Source organism: Zosterops lateralis (genome assembly GCF_965231275.1).
Source record: "Zosterops lateralis genome assembly, chromosome: 18".
NCBI lineage: Eukaryota > Metazoa > Chordata > Aves > Passeriformes > Zosteropidae > Zosterops > Zosterops lateralis.
Window position 1 is genome coordinate 3,900,338 of NC_139778.1, and position 14,531 is coordinate 3,914,868.

The 14,531-nt window shown below is 55.0% G+C and overlaps 1 protein-coding gene across 2 annotated transcripts in view; it reads right to left on the reverse strand.

Moving 5' to 3' along the window:
* SEPTIN9 (septin 9) overlaps positions 1-14,531 on the reverse strand; it is a 145,222-nt gene that overhangs the window by 98,485 nt on the left and 32,206 nt on the right. The window contains exon 1 of one of the 2 annotated variants that reach the window (XM_083874511.1): positions 4,478-4,586. The exons of the other annotated variant lie outside the window; for it this stretch is intronic. Within the exon in view, the coding sequence (XP_083730637.1) occupies positions 4,478-4,571 (94 nt within the window). The 5' untranslated portion in view covers positions 4,572-4,586. Of the gene's footprint in view, positions 1-4,477; positions 4,587-14,531 lie in introns of those variants that run through there. 2 annotated transcript variants of the gene reach the window in all.

A 14,531-nucleotide genomic window follows, 5' to 3' on the forward strand; every position in this document is an offset into this window, starting at 1 on the left:
CACAGGGCTCTCTGCAGGCACAGAGCCTGCACAGGCAGCTCCAGAGCCCCAAAAACCCCAGAGCCTTCCCTGAGAGACACTGCAGGGAGCTCCTGTTCACTGAGACAGAACCTGCAGCCACAACAGGTTGCTACAGTACACGTAGGGTGGTTTTTACAGAACATCAGGCACTGCAGCAAGAGACAAGGACCAGCACCAGCCAGGGACACGAGCAGGAGACACTGACAGGGCTAAGGATACACAGAAAGGTGTCCCTGAGTGCCAGGGCTGGCATCTGACAGGAGGTGGAACTGTGCAGACTGTAAACACACAGCCTGGTGTCCCACGTGTGGTGTGCTGCAAGCCAGACGAAAAAGGAAAATATTTGGCAAATAAGGTGTACGGCTGTGAGGAACCACTAAAAAGAGACATGTCAGGCTTTTATCTGTCATTGCCTAGGAGTAACAGGGACACCTGGGACGGGAAAGATAGCTGAAGTCATCAGAAGCAACCTTAATCTCTCTGCCCTGATACACACCTTTGGAAGAGTAACTTTTATTTAAAAAAATGAAGAAGCAAATACATTCCCTCCCACCTCCAGCAATCACAAACAGCACCCCTGCTTTCCTTTCCTCTTTCTCAGTCCAGGCATGTGGTGCTTCCAGGCAGCTCTCAGAATATCACAGATGTTTTGTTGTGACCACCCAGCCCCTGCAAACCACACACTGCAATCAGGATGATGGATAAAACCATGTCAAACTAAGAATATTACACATAAACAGACCTGTAGTAGGTGTAACTAAAAGATCCAGAGTGATCACCAATGGGTTAATGAACCCTTTATCTTCCCTCTGTGCACCCACAGCCCCCATGCCTGGCTCTGCCTAACACATGCCACTCACTGCTGTCAGGTGTTATGATCACATATTCCTCATCAACTGTTAACTCTCAAAACGAGCTTTCCCAGTGCAATCCCAAAGGTGACATGAACAATCCCACTGGGAGATCAGACATCCTTTCCCATCACGGCTGCAGCCCTGCTCTCACCCCTCCACGGCACTAACCAAACCCTCTCTGCTCAGGGAGTTGCAGGCCCTTCGTTCTCTTTTAAGAAGAGGCCAGAGGCCCCGCGGCATTAACAATTAAAGCTTTGTAGAGAGATCCGGGCTTGTCAAAGGGAGCGGCCGCTAGGGAAAGACAGGAGAGCCATCTCCAGGCCACCGCCACCAGCGCAACCTGGTACGGAGGGACAGAGCCCAGAGCACGGCTCCCAGCCCCAAAACCACAGCAGAGCCATGCCTGGAAACAAATCCATTTACACCTAGTGCTTTTCATGCCTTCATAGCTCTCAGCAATGTGTGAGAAATGAGTTAACTGGGTTAGAAGAGACAAACAGGTTCTGTGAGATGGTGTTTCTCCTGCCATCACCCACGAGCATCACCCGAGACTGGCACCTGGTTAGAGAGCAGGCAGCCCCTCTCTGCCCCACAGCTGGCACTGAGCCTGGCACAGACCTACAGCCTCACCTTGCGCCTTCCAGGCCTTCTCCTGAAGCTCCAGGTGCTTGTCATCCCCTGGGATGTGACCCTGGGTCAGGGACATGCTCTGGGAGCAAAGCCCGGGCTCTCCCTGGGCAGAGGACACCCAGGGGACATGCCCAGCCCAGCAGCTGTGGGAAAGCAGACCTCAAAGAAGAGGCCAGGCCCAGTTCCCACCCGCCCTGGAGTGCCCTGATCCCATCCAGCAGCCCCACACTCAGCTCAGGAGTCAGCTCTTCCCACCCACAGCCGAGGAATAATTAAAAGCATGTTTAGGGCCAGAGCAGTGACTGGGACATGGCCCCCAGCGTGGCACGGATCTGCTTTCATCCAAATCATCTCTCAGTTAGTCACCAAAGCCAGGGCCCAGCGTTCCTGATGACTGAGCCCTGCTCCCTGCTCCTCTCCTCCAGCACTGCAGCAGTGCCAGAGCCCACGGCCCCGTGGGACCCTCAGAGCACCTCAGCAGCACCAGGGTGAGCTGAGCAGCTCTCCCTGTGCATCCACACTGGGCCATGGATCTGGGAGCCAGCAGCACAGCCTGGTGATATCAGAATCACAGAACCACTTAGGCTGGAAAACACACCTCAAATCATCGACTCCAACCATTATTTGTCATTTCTGTGCCCAGAATCTCTTCAAGAACAGTTCTGCCACACGTGGTTTATCATTCCCTCCACTGCCCCAGCTGAGCAGCTTTCCCTGCTTGTGCTGACCCCTTCAAGCAGGGCCTGTGGAGCAGATCAGAGACCAGACTTTCAGGCCATCTATTTCCCCACCCCATATTTCATGCCAAAGTCATGTATCATAAACACCACTAGGATGGTCAGCATGTTTCCAAAGTCCCACACAGTGTTTGAGTGAGGGGAGAGAGGTTATGTTCATCATTCTGGCACCCTCCTCAGCTGAAGGTCCACACAACATTTATGTACACCTGGCCCAGGTCACCAGGCTCAGCCACATCTGAGCCACCCACGGAAAAAACAGTTCCTGGGCAGTGAAACACAGATGCTCTTGGACATTGGTTTGCAAATATTGCTCCAGGGCATTAGCAAGAGCTCCTGTACCTTTGCACAAAGATGCTCTGGGGTCTCCCTGCCCGTGGGGTCCCCGTGTGCTGCACACCCCGGGAGCAGTGACAGCCAGCCCGGGCACCAGGGCTCTGTGCTCCTTGCACAGTGCACAGCCCAAGGGTCCAGAGATCCCCACCTTTGGTGCTCCTTCAGAACAAAAAGCCCTGGATCACATCACTAGTGAGTCCCCTTCCTCCCCAGTGACCCTTTGCAGAGCTGCCCAGCACCTCTGTGAGGAGGAAGCAGACCCAGCACTGCACCATGAGATGGGATCAAACCCCCCTGTCACCCCCTTCTGTCCCACATGTCCCTGCTCAGTGACACAGGCTCTCCAGCCCAAAGCCCCGGGCTGCTGAAACACCCACCAGGCTCTGAGTTACAAGCAGCTCTCAGGAATGCTTTGAAGTGGTTCAGAGCAGAGGAGAAAGCACAAGCAAGAGAGATGGACAGAGGGATGGGAAGGTGCCACTCTGAGGAGGGAGTGCAGGATGCTCCTGCAGGTAAATCCTCACCCAGGGGCACCGGGTGCTCTCAGCACATCCCTGCACGGGGCACGGTGTGTCTGGAGCCGGCCAGCCCTGGGAGCAGCCTCCCCCGGCCACAGCTCCGCTCCACCCTGGCTTGAGCGCTTCCTCTGCTCCCTGCGGTTTCCCTCCCAGCGCCGATGCCCAGCAGCCGCCGGGGAACGCCCAGGACAAGAGGACGAGAGGCCCGGTGCTGCAGGAGGCTGAGCTGAGCTGGGTCATGGGCTGGCCGGGAGGAGGGAGACCCACCGGGTCCGCCAGGCTGGGCACAGACACCCCTCCCTCAATTGTCTTATCCTGCTCACCCTGCTCATGCACACAGAGGGGACAGCACAGAGCCTGTCCCCTGCTCACCCTGCTCATCCACACACAGGGGACAGCACAGAGCCTGTCCCCTGCTCACCCTGCTCATGCACACAGAGGGGACAGCACAGGGCCTGTCCCCTGGTCACTCTGCTCATGCACACACAGAGGGGACAGCACAGAGCCTGTCCCCTGGTCACTCTGCTCATCCACACACAGGGGACAGCACAGAGCCTGTCCCCTGGTCACTCTGCTCATGCACACAGAGGGGACAGCACACAGCCTGTCCCCTGGTCACCCTGCTCATGCACACAGAGGGGACAGCACACAGCCTGTCCCCTGGTCACTGCTCATGCACACAGAGGGGACAGCACACAGCCTGTCCCCTGGTCACTGCTCATGCACACACAGGGGACAGCACAGAGCCTGTCCCCTGGTCACTGCTCATGCACACACAGAGGGGACAGCACAGAGCCTGTCCCCTGGTCACTCTGCTCATCCACACACAGGGGACAGCACACAGCCTGTCCCCTGGTCACTCTGCTCATGCACACACAGAGGGGACAGCACACAGCCTGTCCCCTGGTCACCCTGCTCATACACACAGAGGGGACAGCACACAGCCTGTCCCCTGGTCACCCTGCTCATACACACAGAGGGGACAGCACACAGCCTGTCCCCTGGTCACCCTGCTCATACACACAGAGGGGACAGCACACAGCCTGTCCCCTGTCCCCACTGCCAGGAACAGCCACAGCCACCCGCCAGCAGCTCCAGGGACCTGGGAGCGGTTTTAGGAACCACTCAGCCATGCACGGCTGGGCGGGAATTGCAGGAGAGCTGGGTAATTAAATGGAGACATCCCCTGCTCTGCCTGCCCCTCTCCAGGCACAGCCAGCAAGGTGAAGCCCAGCAGACACCAGCGACCAGCCCTGGAACACACAAGCAGCTCCTGCCCAGCCAGGAGGGATGGGAGGACAAAAAAACCAGGGAAGATACTTTGGGCAAGCAGGAAAAGCTCCACCACAACACACACACACACACAGAGCCAGGAGCCAACCTTCAGAGCAGAACCGCGTCTCCATGCCAAGAGCTCGGCGATTTTCCTCCCTCTCTCTCCCCGGCTCGCAGCTCTGAGCTAACAGGCTCAGCATTCATCCCCCCGCGCCGTGCGGCACATGGGAGCGCAGGGGGGGAGAGAGGGGCTCAAATGAAATCCAGACCTAGAGAGCAGTTTCTTCTTTCCCCCCTCGCTTCCCCCCTTCGCCCCCCTCCCGGCTTCTGCTGGAATCACCGTCTGTCTCGAGGGCTCAGGAGGATGGGAAAGAAAAGAAAAAAAAAAAAGAAGAAGAAGAAGGAAAGAAAAAAAAAATGCAGACGGGAAGCATTGCAGGAAAAAAAAAATAAATAAAAGGAAATAAATAAAGGAATGGGCTGAAATCCACCCGGAGCGGGGCTGTTCCTCTTTGCAAAGTACAGAAGCTGCTGGAATGGCAGGAGGGCAGGGGCAGAATATAACATATTAAAGGATCAATAGCCTACCTGAAATCCGGTCCCTCTCCATTACCACGGGATATATTTAGCATCCGCGTGTCACGGCCGTCCCTTTTTTCGGTGGCGTCCCCTTCTTTCCCCCACTCTCCCTCCCTCCTTGCCTTGCCTCCTCCTCCTCTTCTTCCAAAAAAAGCTCTTTGTCTGGTCTAATTTCTTCAATCTGTTGCAATCATGAATGCATCCAAATTACCACATTTCCATGTGCTGATCATATGTTTGTGCTCCAAACTGAAGTAGCTTTGTCTCTTTGAAATGAAAAAGAAGAGTAAGAGAGAAAGAGAAAGGAGGAAGAAGAAAGGAAAAGGGGGTACATGACCCGAAAAATCCTGTAACTCCCTGAAATACTCCAGCAGGCGCAGGAAAAACTGGAAATCCCGAGTCCTCTGTAAAAGAGTCTTAAAGCTACAGCGTGCGAGTGTCCAGGGGAACGCTCCAGCCTCCACAGCTCCCTCTTAATATCCACCAGGAGATGCTTAAGGAACTTGGCTCCTCGCAATAACAGAGCGAACAACTCATCCAGCTTCTCAAATCTCTCCCCGCTTCCCCGGTCTTATTTTCCTGCTATTTCCTCTATCCCCTCCTCCTTCCTTGGCTCCGGCGTTTTAAAAGAGCGCAGATCCTGCACGCTCTCCCCCCGTTCCCTCCCCGCCTTTTGCCAGGTCTGAAGTTTCGATTCATGCATAAACTATTCGGCTGATGAAGGCTGACTTCATTCCCGGCTCAGCATCCCGGGCTGCTGCTGCTGCTGTTCCCAGTCTGAGACACGTTCCCGGGTCCTGCAGCCCCTCGGGGGCTTCCCCGCCGGCCCTGGCACCGCTTCTCCCTCCTCCCCACGCCAAGGCAGCCCAGCAGCAGGATTTCCGAGCCTGCCACAAGCGATGGGGAATGTTTCTGCCCCGGGCAGGAGCTCTGGGTCCTCTCTCCGGGGTGGCAGCGGGAGTTGAAGGTGGGATTTGAGAGGTTTTCCCTCCGTGTGATGGGCAGGGGCAGAGGGAGCAGAGCAGCCCCGCAGAGCAGCCCCGCAGAGCCCGGTGCCCGATGCTCTGTGCCCGGAGGGATGGGAGGCTGCACACATGGGCTGGTCCACGGAAACTTCCACTTGGCCGCCGGCCCGGGCAGAGGCAGCGGAGACACGGCGTTAGTACCTCCAGCGGGGCTGCCCACTGCCCGACACCCTGCAGGACCCTCCTGAGCCATCTGACATTGATTCCTGTTCATAACCACCCAGACACCCTGCAGGACCCTCCTGAGCCATCTGACACTGATCCCTGTCCATAATCACCCAGACACCCTGCAGGACCCTCCTGAGCCATCTGACATTGATTCCTGTTCATAACCACCCAGACACCCTGCAGGACCCTCCTGAGCCATCTGACACTGATCCCTGTCCATAATCACCCAGACACCCTGCAGGACCCTCCTGAGCCATCCCACACTGATTCCTGTCCATAATCACCCAGACACCCTGCACGGCCCTCCCGAGCCATCCTGCACTAATTCCCGTCCATAATCACCCACCCACTGCCCGACACCCTGCACGGCCCCCCCGAGCCATCCCGCAAATGATTCCTATCGATAATCACCTGCCCACTGCCCGGACACCCTGCAGGACCCTCCGGAGCCATCTGACATTGATTCCTATCAATAATCACCCGCCCACTGCCCAGACACCCTGCATGGCCCTCCCGAGCCATCCCGCACTGATTCCTGTCCATAATCACCCAGACACCCTGCAGGACCCTCCCGAGCCATCCCACACTGATCCCTGTCCATAATCACCCAGCCAGACCCAAGGGCACAGCCTCCACCCCCAGAGCTGGCAAAGAAATGGCTCATTGCCAAGGCAATGCTGGGAGGGAAGGCACGGGTGTTCCAGGTGTGCTGACAGGACCCCTGTGTGGTCAGCAGGGTCCAAGTGACAGCTTTAGCCCCCAAAAAAAGCTCACAGGTTCACACGGAAAAAGCCAAGAGTGACGGCTGTGACACAGCCTGGCACCGCTCTCATGCCACGGGCAGAAGGACATTTTCTTGTCCTTTATTGCCCAGCTGGATGAATAAACCAACAAGGAAAGACTCCAGGTGTGATGGTTTCGGGAAGACCACACCTCAAATGCTCCATCTTGACTCATATGTATTACTATACACCAAAACCCCAAATTCTGAATTTCTAAAACTCCAACATCCAGGCACTACAGGCACTGCTGAAACCTTTGGGCAGCCTGGGCTTACACTCTATCCCTTTTCAACATGAGGATTTGCCCCGTTCAGCAGCAGATGCAGCATCAGCATCCCCAACGCAGAGGGAGGAGCAGAGCCAGCACCCAGCTGTGGGGTCAGCCCAGCCCCAAGGCCAGCAGCCAGCCCTGCACATCCCCACAGGCAGCAGGGACCCAGCCCCAGCACAGCCCAGACCCTCTAGGAACGAAACTTCCTTCTAGAAGTTTCTCTCATTCCCCTCTCTCCCATCACATTCCCATCTCTCCCTGGGCAGAGGAGTTCAGATTCCTTCCCAAATCCTGCTCATTCACTGTTTGCTGGCAGAGCTCTGGGTGTTCCTGCTGCCACAGCCCAAGGCGCTGGAGGGGACAATAAGCCATGTTTTCCCATTGACAGGCTCCAACCACGTTTCCTGCCCCAGACCTCAAAGGTGCTGAACACAAAGCAAGGACACGGGGGAGCTGCACAGCCCGAGGAGCACAAACCCCACTGCGCTGCCTCCAGCGAGCAGCCTCATGGCCAAGCTCCCCAGGCTGGAGAGGAAGGGAAAAACCCCGGGGAAGGATGGAGAAAGGAAGAAGGTGAATGGAAAGGAAGAAGGGATGTGGGGGCAGCTGCATTTTAGCCTCCAGACTTTAACCCATCAAGCCCCAGGCAGCTGGGAAGGATAAAGGCACCATTCCTTGCAGGGCAGATCATCAGGAGGCATTCAGGGAAGTGAACCCAAACTGTGGTTAATGCAATTGAATTTGAAATGCACAAAACCTCCAGGTAGCTGCTCACATCCAGACCTGGAGTGCTCATGCAAATTTTAATGGGTTCACTTTAAAGGTGCAGTGGTGTGTCTCTGAAGCAGCGCTCACAAAGCACTAAAAGGCAAATAATGGGGTGCCTGTGATTGAGAGAGGGGCACCGCGTGCTGGTGATGTCAACATCGGGGTTTGTTCCCTTCAGAGGTGTGTTTCCAGTGACCTTCATGTTCCAGGGCTGGGAATTCCCCATTTTCCTTTGTTTTTGAGAAGCTTCTCAAAGTCTGTTCAAATGGGTGTTCAGTGGTCTGTGCACTGTACAAGTGTATACAGAGAAAGAAAATAGATATTCCATTTTCAAGCAGTACTGCTAAAGGGTGGGGGGAAGTCAAGTACACCAGATTTTAGGAAGAGGACAGAGAACTCTCCCCTGCCTTCTTGGGGTTCAAACCCCCTGGGGCTAACTTTTGGGAAAGCCAAGAGGAGAGGGAGGAGGCAGGAGCAACTGTAAGGAGACCACTGCTATCTGTTGTACAAACAACCCCAAATTCCACATGCAAACAGTGACCAGACACAAAGCAGGAGTTCAAGGGGCTGGCACAGGGTGCACACATTTTCCCTCACAGGTTTGGACACTGCCAGCAGGAAGCACTGCCAGGTGCAGAGAAAGCAAGGAAGGAAATCACTGAAAGGAAAGTGGACCAAGCCCTGCACCAGCCTCAGCTGGAGCCTTCCCTCACTCACCTCTGCAAGGCTTCTCCAGCCCTTGGCCAAGCCAGAGGCTGCTCTTTGTGCATGAACACAGAGAAAAGCAGGGGCTGTGGCCATGGCACAGAGCCCAGTGGGCAGCCAGGAGGGGGTTCAGGGTTACTGCCACTGTCACCAGCCACAGCAGTGGCACAGACACCTGCAGGTATTCAGGTAGATCTTATTTGCTGTTCCTTGTCTGGCCTCTCCAGTTTTATGCTGGGATTACATTCCTGGGGCATTTCATCTGACAGAAGAGCTCTTTTCTTTCCTGCCTGGTTCAGTGCAGTTTCTCAGTCACAGCCGAGCACTTCCACCAGGGTTTTAGCACATCAGCCAGGTATCACCTCACAGCCCAGCCCTGGGCTGGAGAGGATGAATGCTGCAAGTGCATTCAGGGATCAGAGGTTCAGGCTGTGCTGGGAAAGGGGCAGGAAGCAGCCAGAGCAGCCAAAGACCTCCAGGGCCTGGAGAGGCAGGAAAAATGGGGATTCAGCTGGTTCTTTTACAGGTTATCTCAGCTATCTGCAGCGCTGGGTATCTGGGAGGAGAGCATGGAGGGAGGACAGTGCAGCAGAGCGCAGCATTCCTAAATCAAATTATGTTTAGTGAAGCATTTTCACATGAGGAAATGCAGGTCCAGTCAAGTGGGCCAACTCAATCAAGTGTTACTCCATTATATTCCCTCTATGGCTTTTACCCCCAGGCTGGACCCAGCCAGCAACGAGAGGATCTGAGCCTCCATGGACTGTTTGCTCCAAAAACCTTTCTTTTACATTTTTATGAGCCTTGATGATGGGGAAGAATGAAAACGTGGACTAAACTGCCCTTATCGTTTGAAAAAAAAAAAATTCAAACCAAACCAAGGAGATCCTCCTCTTTCCAAGGGAGGTACCCACACTCTCAGTGCTCTTTGCCAGGTGTTTCTTTTCCTCCTCACTCTCCCAGCTGGGCAGACAAGGAGCTGCCCTGCCCGGGGCTGCAGCTCTCAGCTGCTCCACATGTGCTGCCAAGCACTATTCTGCCACTCCCTGGCGATTTCTTACGAAAACCTCTATTCATTCAACACAGGGGAACACAAATCACTCAGATCCTCCTGAGTTATTACCTTTCCTGAGCCAGAAACCTCGCCCAGGACACAAAGATCACCACGCAGAGCTGGGGTGGCAGTGGCAGCAAGGGGTGGCAGTGGCAGCAAGGGGTGGCAGTGGCAGCAGCAGCACACAGCCCCTCCTGTCCCACACAGCCCCCTGAGTTTCTCATGGAGGGACTTCTCTCTAAGGACAGTCCCTGTCAGAGCTCTCTTCCTTGCTGGCCCTCAACTTGTCTGCTTGAAAGCCTCAAGCTGCTGGAAATCCCTCGCTCCTCCCCAGGCTCTCTGCTCACTCTTTAACACTCCTGTGCTGAAGAATTAACAGCAGCTGGCAGAGCAGAGCGAGAGGCGAGGCAGGGCTGGACACTCCTCACCCTCCTGGGAGAGCAGAAGGAGTTTCAGATAAATATTAACTCTTCCACAATCCTCTGCTGATGTTTTCCTTCCTGGACCCCTCCCTCTCATCAGTTTTGCCCTCTTGATCCTCCTGGAGAGCCCCAAACAGGGGGTTTCTCCACACCTGAAGGTCTGTGGTTATTCCCTGCTGGGGAAGGCAGAGCTCCATGGGGCTGTGCAGCTTTGGTGAGACCCCAGCCTGGGTCACTGTGCCCAGCTCTGGGGTCCTCAACATCAGAAAGACATGGACCTGCTGGACAGAGTCCTGAGGAAACAATGAAGAGACCATGAGGGCCGGAGCCCCTCCGCTCTGGCCAGGCTGGGAAAGCTGGGGGTGCTCACCTGGAGAGGAGAAGGCTCCAGGGTGACCTCAGAGCCCCTTCCAGGGCCTGAAGGGGCTCCAGGAGAGCTGGAGACGGACTGGGAACAAGGGATGGAGGGACAGAACAAGGAGAATGGCTTCACATGGACAGAGGGCAGGGTTTAGTTTGGCTGTCAGAGGAAATTCGTCCCTGTGAGGGTGGTGAGGCCCTGGCACAGAGAAGCTGTGGCTGCCCCATCCCTGGGAATACTCAAGAGTGGGTGAAGTGGGGTTCAAGGCCAGGCTGGATGTGGCTCTGAGCAATCTGATGAAGATGAAGAGCTGAACAATTTCTGGGCATTTCACACACAGGCAGCACAGGAGAGTGAAGTGCCACACTCTGTTCCTGTGCACTGAACCAGCTCCTTGGCATGGAAGAGAGACCTCACATGAGGATAAACCTGCTGAGGTGTTTGTTTTACCTTCTTCAGGTGCATCCTAAACACATGGATTTTCACAGTGTTTCTACCAGGAAAGCCCCAGGAAGGGGCTCTCTCTGATGGATTTCACTGTGCTACTGCACTGCAACACAACCATCGTATTCCTTTACCTTAAGTCCCCATTGCTGAAGAAGGGATGATCCACTGAAATGAAGAAAACACTCCCAAAACTGGGCAGCAGGCCCTATTTCCATTTAGCAGCAGAATCATCCTGACCTGGACTCTTCTGAGCATCATAAAACACTTTTGACCAAAAATCGAGCTACAAAAAATTTAAACCAAGAGCAACTGCTCCATTGAGTTGGTCCATGAGGAATGTTTCTTGCCAGGACACACCAGCCCTCCTCACCCCTTCCATCCATTCCCCCCATTCCTCAGCAAACAGGCAGTCTCCCCTGCCAGGTGCTGCACTCAAACACATCCACAGCTGTCCCACTCCTCCTGTGCCCACTGACACCTCAGCTGGGAGTGTGTCACTGCCACCAGGAGGATTCTCTCCTCTGCCCCATCAGCTCCTGCACAGGCACCTGGAGCCAGCCATGTCCCAGCACAGCTGAGCCCTCACAGGACATGGCTGGGGCTGACAGAGGTGACAATTAATATATTTCTTTCTCAGCCCTCTTTTACTCTGGAGGAGCCAGGATACTTTCCTCCATCCTTCAAACGGGGAGAAGACAAACTGCCATTCCTGTCCCCTCTCTCTGCTGCTGATGTCAGGCTCTGCTGAAAGGACTCTCAAGGCTTCCTCCAGAGATGTCTGGTGTTGAGGTGAGAAATAACCTTGCTCAAGGACTTCTGCCCCTGTCCTGGAGGAGCCACACTGCACTTTTACATTTCCTTTCCTCAGGGGAACCCTGTGGACCTTGTCAGCACTCATCACCAAATCCATATCACACTCCAGCGGGGAAAACTGTTATCTTAAAACACAGTCAGCAGCTAAAGCCCCCAAACATTACAGAGCATTAAAGCCCTGGACATTCCTGAACCCCTGATTTATATTTTACTGTCTCTATTTTCCTCACACCACAGCACACAGAGCCAGGTGCTGCGGGAAAAGCATCGAGATGTTTTTCCCCCTCACCTCATGTTCAGCCTTTGGGGACTCAGAGGGATCACACATGAGACTGGAGATGGATCAGAGGTGCTCTAAGGGAGCAGGACGAGCAGCCAGCACTCAGCACATCCCCTCACCAGCACACAGAGCCCAGGGCACCCAGCACTACCCTGGAATTCCTCAGCTGTGCACTGAGGCACCCACGCTGGCTCCCTCCCTGTGAGTAACACACAGCTCTGCTGGGAGCACGTGGGAGCCCCACAGGACTGTGCCAGGCAGCTCAGAGTCCACATGACAGCATTACACAAGTCCCCTGTGTGTGTCCCTGCAGGAGCCAGGCACCTGAGCTGGGAGCAGCCTCACTGCCTCAACTTCTGGCTGCCCAGAGCTGGGATCACCTACAGAGCTGTGCCTGCAGAGGGGACTCTCCGGGCTGCCTGGGGACTCTCCAGGCTGGCTGGGGACCAAGCTGCACCCTCTGGGCTTTGCCCTGGTGAAGAGAAAGGCCATGTGTGATGAAGGGACACGTGTCAAGGCAGGGTTTGTCCCCAGGGAGCCCGAGGGGAGCTGGTGGTGCATGGGGACACTCTGGCAGGAGAGCTGCACAGCTGGGGGGACCCGTTTGGTGCCTCAGACAAAGGGGAATAGAGGCTGCCCAAAGAAATCCGTGTGACCTCATCTGAGGACACATCCAGAGCCATGAGGCTGCAACCACGGGCTCCAGTTAACCCCTCAGCTGCTCCACTGCAGTGAAAGGCACCTCTGTGCTCCAAGCACAGAATCACAGCAGAATTAGGGCTGGAAAAGAACTCCAAGAGTTCATTGAGTCCAACCATTAGCCCAGCACCGCAGAGCTCACCACCAAACCACGTCCTCGAGTGCCACACCCACACGACTTCTGAACATTTCCAGGGATGGTAATTCCACACTTCCCCGGGCAGCCTGTTCCAGTGCCAGACCACCTTCCCAGTGAAGAAATTTTTCCTGATATCCAAACTAAACCACCCCTGGTCCCTTGAGGACATGTCACCACACACCAAAGAGATGCTGACATGGCAGTGCATGTTGTGCATCCCCCCAGCTTCCAGCTGGACCCAGAGTGCTGCTCTCCCAGCCTGGACCCCAGGATGCCAGCAGGAAGCTGCAGGCAGATGCAGGACAAGCTGAAGGGCTGGACCGAGGTTTACAGGAGGTTCTCAGCCTCAGTTTGCTCAGATGCCACACTGACACGTGCAGGGCTGTGCTGTGAGTGGCAGTGCCCACGTCTGAGCTGCAGATGTGTGACAGCTCTGACAGCACTCCCCTGAGGAAAAACCCCTCACACACCTAATGGTTTTTATAGCACTCTGGATTTGCTTATGTAACAGCCATCATGCACGCTCCAGTGGGGAGCCCCCGGCTCCTGACATTCCTTTTGTTTATCTCCACTATTCTGGTTAACCCACAGCCTCACAGAAACCAGTTTCTAGAATTGTCCTCTCACAGACTCCAGGCACAAAGAGAGGAGATGGTCCTCAGGGGAAGGCACTAAGTCAAGGGATGGAAGCAGCAAGATCTGTTGTCATATCTACTGTGAATTTTGAGCAATCCAAATTAGTGAACCCTGCTGAAACCCTGCTGTCCCTGTGAAAGTGATGATGCCAATTTAAACTGTGCCCACAGCTATGTGTGTTCAGCTCTTCCACCCACCTGGCCTCACATCTTTCCATTTCAGTGCCCATGGGGAAGGATCCCTGGGCTCACAGGCAGTGCTCAAGGCACGGCTCTCAGGTTCTCTGCTGCTGTGTTTTCCCAAATGATGAATTAGGAACATCCATAACTATTAAAGGGAAAATGCAAGGCTTGATCAGGGAAAAAAACAAATAAGACAAGAATTATCTTGTTGAAATTTTCAAGCAAGACCATAATATTTTTATTTTTGTAAATCCCAGCTACCAGAGGCCTCAGGGGTGCCCTGGACAGTGTGGCACAGTGACATCAGGGGAGTGGGGTTCCAGAGCTTGTGCTCTGAGCAGGAACTCATGGACTCAAACCACGATCTGCAGCTTTGAACCACCTCACTCCTCCTGCACCTCCATCTCCCTCCTCCTGCATCTCCAGCCCACACTGGTCCACCCACTGTGGCTTCTGGCCCAGCTACCACCATCAACATGAGGAGTGAACAAGGGACCTGAGCAGGTACAAACAACATCTGGATGGGAGCCCCTCCACTTTCTACCCAAGAGAAGCATTTAGAACAAGATGAGCTGTCCCAGCAAAGGTCCCAGTGAGTGCCCCTTTCTAACACAACCCAGAGAGCTGGCCTGGACTTCCTGCCTCTCCAAATTATGCCCTGCACTTCCAAAAAGCACCGAGACAAGTTGTGGCTGATCCTCAGCCAGCTGCTGACGAGGCAGAAGCAGGGCCGCCGCGCTCTAGCTTTTTGGATGGAAAAGCCCTGCCTGCCCTGGGCCTGGCAGGCTGCCCCTGCTCCAGGCAGCCTCGCAGCCACACAAAGGCTCCA